The following is a 6,000-nucleotide window of genomic DNA, read 5'->3' as shown; positions in this document are numbered from 1 at the left end:
TATTAGATTCTTTTTGTATTTGTGAATGAATCTCTCTCTCCCTCTCGGCAGTGTCAGTGTGTGATACTGAGGGACTACATTCATTCTGAACTGGGAGAGTACATCAGCACCCTGAAGAGAGGGGTGCAGCGAAGAGCGATGCCATGGCAACGATTGTTGTGCCAGACAGGACCCATACTCTGACCACATGATCCTCCTTTCTGACCCCTTCTCCAACTTCCTCCCTGACCCGTGTCATGACCTCAGTCGCCTTCTCACTAACTTCCTGTTCCAGTGCTATCAGGACTGGGCGGGTGAGGAGTGTCAGGAAAGGATAGCCTCGATCACCAATATATAATAAGACCTCTTTTGTTTATTTAGTTGGTGTACGGTGGCATCATTGCAATTCCACCAAGTGTATCAAATTGAGAACAGTGGCATTCGCCATGCTAAGGCACTTCCTCGGCGTATTCATTAAATACAATTCCGTTCCACTCGTGACATGTGGAAGTTGTGATAGTCAGACAGAATTTCCCAAATTGGCACAGTGTTTCAGGTAACAGAATGGGTGTGACATTACATCGTGCATTTACTGTCAAATGCATAAATGCAAAAGAATACCACTTCTAAAAGTTAGATCACATGGGCATCTCCAACCTGAACCATGTCTGTATCCCAGTGCAGTTGTGTGAGTACATTCATTGTCAGTTCAAGAGTGCGGTACCTATAGACGCTATAAAGTGTTCAGTACCCTGCCATTCATACCGGATGAGTATCTTCTTTGTGTTATATGTCTACCAAATCAAACAACGTATAAATATCCAGTATAAGGAAACATTCTCGTGGGTTTTATAACACCTGGGCTCTGCTCATATGGGGGTAGGGGCTAAGGGTTGTTTCTGGATGGGCCCAAGGTCCAATACCATGTGCAGGGAAGGGATTTGACTTGATGTTGGTGTTACAGTCTCATTGTCCATGGGGCCTGTAGGACAGGTCCCTCGGGGGCCAGTGGGTGAAGGGTGTTCCTTTCAGTGACCTCTGCTCCTCAGAGTCCTTCCGTGATGGCTGAGAGGTTATGGCGCAGCGCCTGCAGCTCCTGGATGAGTTGGGAGATCTCTAGGGCTGCAGCCTGTCTCTCCCTCACTGCCTTAGTCAGGGACCGGAGAGTGCTGCCCTGCTGCACTGGAGGGGGGGGACGCAGAAACACAGTCACACAAAGGGACACCAAGGCAAAACATGCAGGCACCGTTGGATTGAGAAAGAGCAAATGAATAGCTTTACCTAAGAAATAGAAGATAAGAAGTAGCATCAATAGCATCAGCGCTATCATGGTGTATCGAAACCAGGTGGGTGTCAACAGGTCTCGGAACGTCCTCTGCCATCGACTTGTCATTGGATGCCCCGTCTGACTGTCCCTGAGATGGAGGTTCCCATTGGTGGAGGGAGCAGGAGGAAGAGGAGGTCGTCTGGTGCCTGAAGAGACCATAGAGACAGTGGAGATTACAGCGACTGTAACCAATGGGGAGCAATGAGCAGCACATTTCAGTGGTGCCTTTGGATGCAAGTCTATAGCTGTATGATACAGCACGGCAATGTGTAGTACCTTTGTGGTTGTATTCTGGGTGGGTTCGGTGTAGGTCGTTGATGGACTCCACGGAATGTAGCTCGATCTCAGTTAGGTCCCGGTCACTGATCCGGGTAAAGAATACTGGAGTGGTAGGGGATGGAGGGGGTTTTGCCATTTCCCCTTGAGGGAAGGAGGGAGAGAGAGAGAGAGAAGAGGGCGACAAAATTGAACCCACTTGGCCTGTCATGGACACCAGGTTTCTAAATGTTATTGCTGTAAATCTATATAAAACTGTTATCTGAAACGTGGAATTTGGACTCAGGGCTAAGACCAGTGGAGAGTTGATTGAGAACAGGCCCTTTGTCCGACTGTGATTTTTTCCACATGTCAAGCCAGAATAAGAAGCCATTTTAGCCATGGAGCCTAGTTGATATCAGAACAAATGTACTGTACAACAATGCTATAAGCACACTAAGCTGCTACATATTGGCATGATGGCATTGATAGGCAGGCACTATTATTTTGATGATGTAAGGGACACATTAAATACTTTCACACACACAAAAACACATGCATGATTCATCAAACCAAGCATATCTACCCCTTTTTCTATTCTGGTATCCGGGCTTCACCCAAACACTTTCGGGACACAATGTCCACACAATCAATCAAGTGTCCAGCTAGTGCCATCCACCAAAATCAGCCACCTTGCGTTCTTCCCTCTCTCTGTTCTTACCTTCTGTTAAGATGAAACAGGAGAAAGATACTGAATTCACGTGTCTCTGAGTGTGTGTCTCCACAAGAACAGAAAGCTGCTTCAATAAGTTCCCAATACACGTCGACAACGAATGATGGAAAAAGTGAGGTGAATGTGCAGGACCATGATACACACAAACAGAATATTAATCCACAACTGTATTAGCCTTCTGCATAGAGTCCAGGCTGAAATACTGCCTCGTCACACGGAAGTGAGTCCAGTCCCAGTGTTTTGTGTCTGTGTCTTGTGACCCCGAACCCTGCCCTGTTCCCTGCTGCTAGCCCCTACCCTAACAGCTTCGACCCTAAAATAGAAGCTGGAACTAAGGTGGTATTAATAGCTGCTACTGGACCATAGGATCATTCAATTATCCATCAGGGGCAGAGGAGACACAGCAAGCAACAGAACCCAGAGCAAAGTGAAAGGTCCCCGAATAGACTGCTTTTTAGTGTGTTAATATGTTATGAATATGCAATTCAACAAGCGATCCAATGACAGTGTAAAGCTAACAGTTTATCTATTCAATATGAGACGCATCAGGCTATATTGAAGTGGATGAGGAGGCACAATATAGTGTAACACATTGCTACTGCTTGAGAGGTAGGCTACTGTACCATCACCCCGGGTCCAGAAATGATACAGTGTTGAGCAAGTTTGCTGCAATTCTACACATTTTGCAATGGGGCGGAGATAAGATTTAGCAATTTTATAACTCATTTGATGCAATTCCACTCCTTTTGCCATGGGGTGGAAAGAAATGTTTGCCTTTTTTAATGTGGTAGCTGAGTGAGACTGACAAACAAAATCAATGGGAGCCTCTCTGCTGGCTGCTAGAGTAATGTACCAATCACTTTTTTTTTTGCTGACCTATGGCTAATTGCCTGACTATCAGTCACTGACATAACAAGAGAAAAACTGTTGATGCGGAACCAAATTTGGAAATTCCCCTCGGCAACTAGTTCCATATCCCTGGACCTTATGCGAGACTTCAGCGTAGGTCTACTATCTGTGCCATGAAAGTCCAGGCCTCCTGACAGAGATTGTTGTGTTTTGAATGTGTGCTGACAGTGGGCCTATTCACTTTTTAAAAAATAGGCAAAGACAGTAAGACAGAGCTTGTGTGAAAATGTTGTTATAACATAATCATTACTATACAATAATAAATTATTACAATATGCATACTATTTATGTATAGAAAGAAAGAAAGAAAAGTGTAGAAAACATTCATTTACTATCTTTCTTTGTTCATGACAGCAACATTTTAGTGTTGATACACAATCCCCGCCTGTGTAGTGTTTTTCTCCAAATGTTTGAAGAATCTGTAATTTAATCAACTACATTTCCCAAAATGCATTGCTCTGACCATGGTTGCTGTTTGCAGAGAAAGCAGAATTCTGAGTACGGAGTCTAAAGAGTTGGCGACGGCAAGGTGTTTATATAACGTGATTTCGTCTGCAAGGAAGATACGATGTGGGCTCGGGTGCTGTCTGGCGGCCGCGGGTTCTGATTCGGCTTCCGAGTCCGGAGGGAGTGTCTACAGAGCGCTGGACTCGGATTAGCGGCGAGGCAGGAGAGGCATGCTTCAAATTCAGAGGTACTGTTCCATGAACCTGCAGGGCAAATGTATGCAGCTCACTAAAAGCCACCCAAAACGTAACAATTCTAAAGGATTTGTATATGCAGTTGGCATTGTGCTTGGAAATATTGAATATTCATTTGAACCTTTTTTTGGATTATTTTTTCATATACAGTTGAAGTCGGAAGTTTACATACATCTTAGCCAAATACATTTAAACTCAGTTTTTCACAATTCCTAACATTTAATCCTAGTAAAAATTCCCTGTTTTAGGTCAGTTAGGTTCACCACTTTATTTTAAGAATGTGAAATGTCAGAATAACAGTAGAGAGAATGATTTATTTCAACTTTTATTTATTTCATCACATTCCCCATGGGTCAGAAGTTTACATACACTCAATTAGTATTTGGTAGCATTTCCTTTAAATTGTTTAACTTTGGTCAAACGTTTTGGATAGCCTTCCACAAGCTTCCCACAATAAGTTGGGTGAATTTTGGCCCATTCCTTTTGACAGAGCTGGTGTAACTGAATCAGGTTTGTAGGCCTCCTTGCTCGTCCACGCTTTTACAGTTCTGCCCACACATTTTCTATAGGATTGAGGTCAGGGCTTTGTGATGCCCACTCCAATACCTTGACTTTGCTGTCCTTAAGCCATTTTGCCACAACTTTGGAAGTATACTTGTGGTCATTGTCCATTTGGAAGACCCGTTTGCGACCAAGCTTTAACTTCCTGACTGCTGTCTTGAGATGTTGCTTCAAAATATCCACATAATTTTCTTTCCTCATGATGCCATCTATTTTGTGAAGTGCACCAGTCCCTCCTGCAGCAAAGCACCCCCACAACATGATGCTGCCACCCCTGTGCTTCACGGTTGGGATGGTGTTCTTTGGTTTGCAAGCCTCCCCCTTTTTCCTCCAAACATAACAATGGTCGTTATGGCCAAACAGTTCTATTTTTGTTTCATCAGACCAGAGGACATTTCTCCAAAAAAGTACAATCTTTGTCCCCATGTGCAGTTGCAAACCGTAGTCTGGCTTTTTAATGGTGGTTTTGGAGCAGTGGCTTCTTCCTTGCTGAGCGGCCTTTCAGGTTATGTCAATATAGGGCTCGTTTTACTGTGGATATAGATACTTTTGTACCTGTTTCCTCCAGCATCTTCACAAGGTCCTTTGCTGTTGTTCTGGGATTGATTTGCACTTTTTGCACCAAAGTACGTTCCTCTCTAGGAGTCAGAACGCGTCTCCTTCCTGAGTGGTATGACGGCTGCGTGGTCCCATGGTGTTTATACTTGCGTACTATTGTTTGTACAGATGAACGTGGTACCTTCAGGCGTTTGGAAATTGCTCCCAAGGATGAACCAATTTTTTTTCTGAGGTCTTGGCTGATTTATTTTGATTTTCCCATGATGTCAAGCAAAGATTGAGTTTGAAGGTAGACCTTGCAATACATCCACAGGTACACCTCCAATTGACTCAAATGATGTCAATTAGCTTATCAGAAGCTTTTCCAAGCTGTTTAAAGGCACAGTCAACTTAGTGTATGTAAACTTCTGACCCACTGGAATTGTGATACAGTGAATTATAAGTGAAATAATCTGTCTAAACAATTGTTGGAAAAATGACTTGTGTCATGCACAAAGTAGATATCCTACCCGAATTGCCAAAACTATAGTTTTTGACTTCAACTGACTTCAACTGTATAAGATTTCGATATATTTTGTTATAAAACCTTGATTTTGTTATCAAACCTTGATTTTGTTCTTATTTTGATGCATAAACTATTGCAATATGACAGAAGAGTGATCATGGTTTTCTTGCTCAATGCTTTTTCCTTGTCTTATTTGTGGCACACTTGGTCATGCAAGTCAAATCTACATCTGTCCCAGCTGAATGCCCCTGAGCCTGCACAGATGCCCTCACTTGACTGGCTGCTGCAGATGAGGATTTTATTTAAAGCATGAGAGTAGTGGCTTCTGTATGGGGATTATTGATAGCCCTGCCTCAGAACACTTATCTCTAGAACTAATCTATTTGAATGAACAATCCATTCCATTCATAGTCCCGATTCTCAGTTCTACTGAGATTTCATTTCATCATTTAGGCTGCTGGAGCTTTACTGT

The 6,000-nt window shown here is 43.3% G+C and overlaps 1 protein-coding gene across 1 annotated transcript; it reads right to left on the bottom strand.

Moving 5' to 3' along the window:
- Positions 1-332: 332 nt before the first annotated feature.
- On the bottom strand, positions 333-2,629 carry LOC145860902 (uncharacterized). Its single transcript, XM_082962023.1, has 4 exons — positions 2,283-2,629; positions 1,583-1,726; positions 1,261-1,452; positions 333-1,161 (listed from the first exon to the last, which is right to left on the bottom strand). The coding sequence occupies exons 2-4, from the start codon at positions 1,719-1,721 to the stop codon at positions 1,025-1,027; spliced, it is 468 nt and encodes a 155-aa protein (XP_082818149.1). The 5' UTR covers positions 1,722-1,726; positions 2,283-2,629; the 3' UTR covers positions 333-1,024.
- Positions 2,630-6,000: the final 3,371 nt, after the last annotated feature.

Source organism: Salmo salar, chromosome 15, assembly GCF_965601325.2.
Source record: "Salmo salar chromosome 15, fSalSal1, whole genome shotgun sequence".
NCBI lineage: Eukaryota > Metazoa > Chordata > Actinopteri > Salmoniformes > Salmonidae > Salmo > Salmo salar.
This window is presented reverse-complemented; position numbering and strand designations above follow the sequence as displayed.

What these genes read in the sequence shown, in the direction of transcription:
- LOC145860902 (XM_082962023.1), bottom strand. Translation starts at nt 1,721, where the DNA reads ATGGCAAAACCCCCTCCATCCCCTACCACTCCAGTATTCTTTACCCGG. An exon ending in CCCAGAATACAACCACAAAG is followed by an intron (nt 1,453 to 1,582) that starts GTACTACACATT and finishes TGGTCTCTTCAG; the next exon opens with GCACCAGACGACCTCCTCTT. An exon ending in TCTTATCTTCTATTTCTTAG is followed by an intron (nt 1,162 to 1,260) that starts GTAAAGCTATTC and finishes CCCCCCCTCCAG; the next exon opens with TGCAGCAGGGCAGCACTCTC.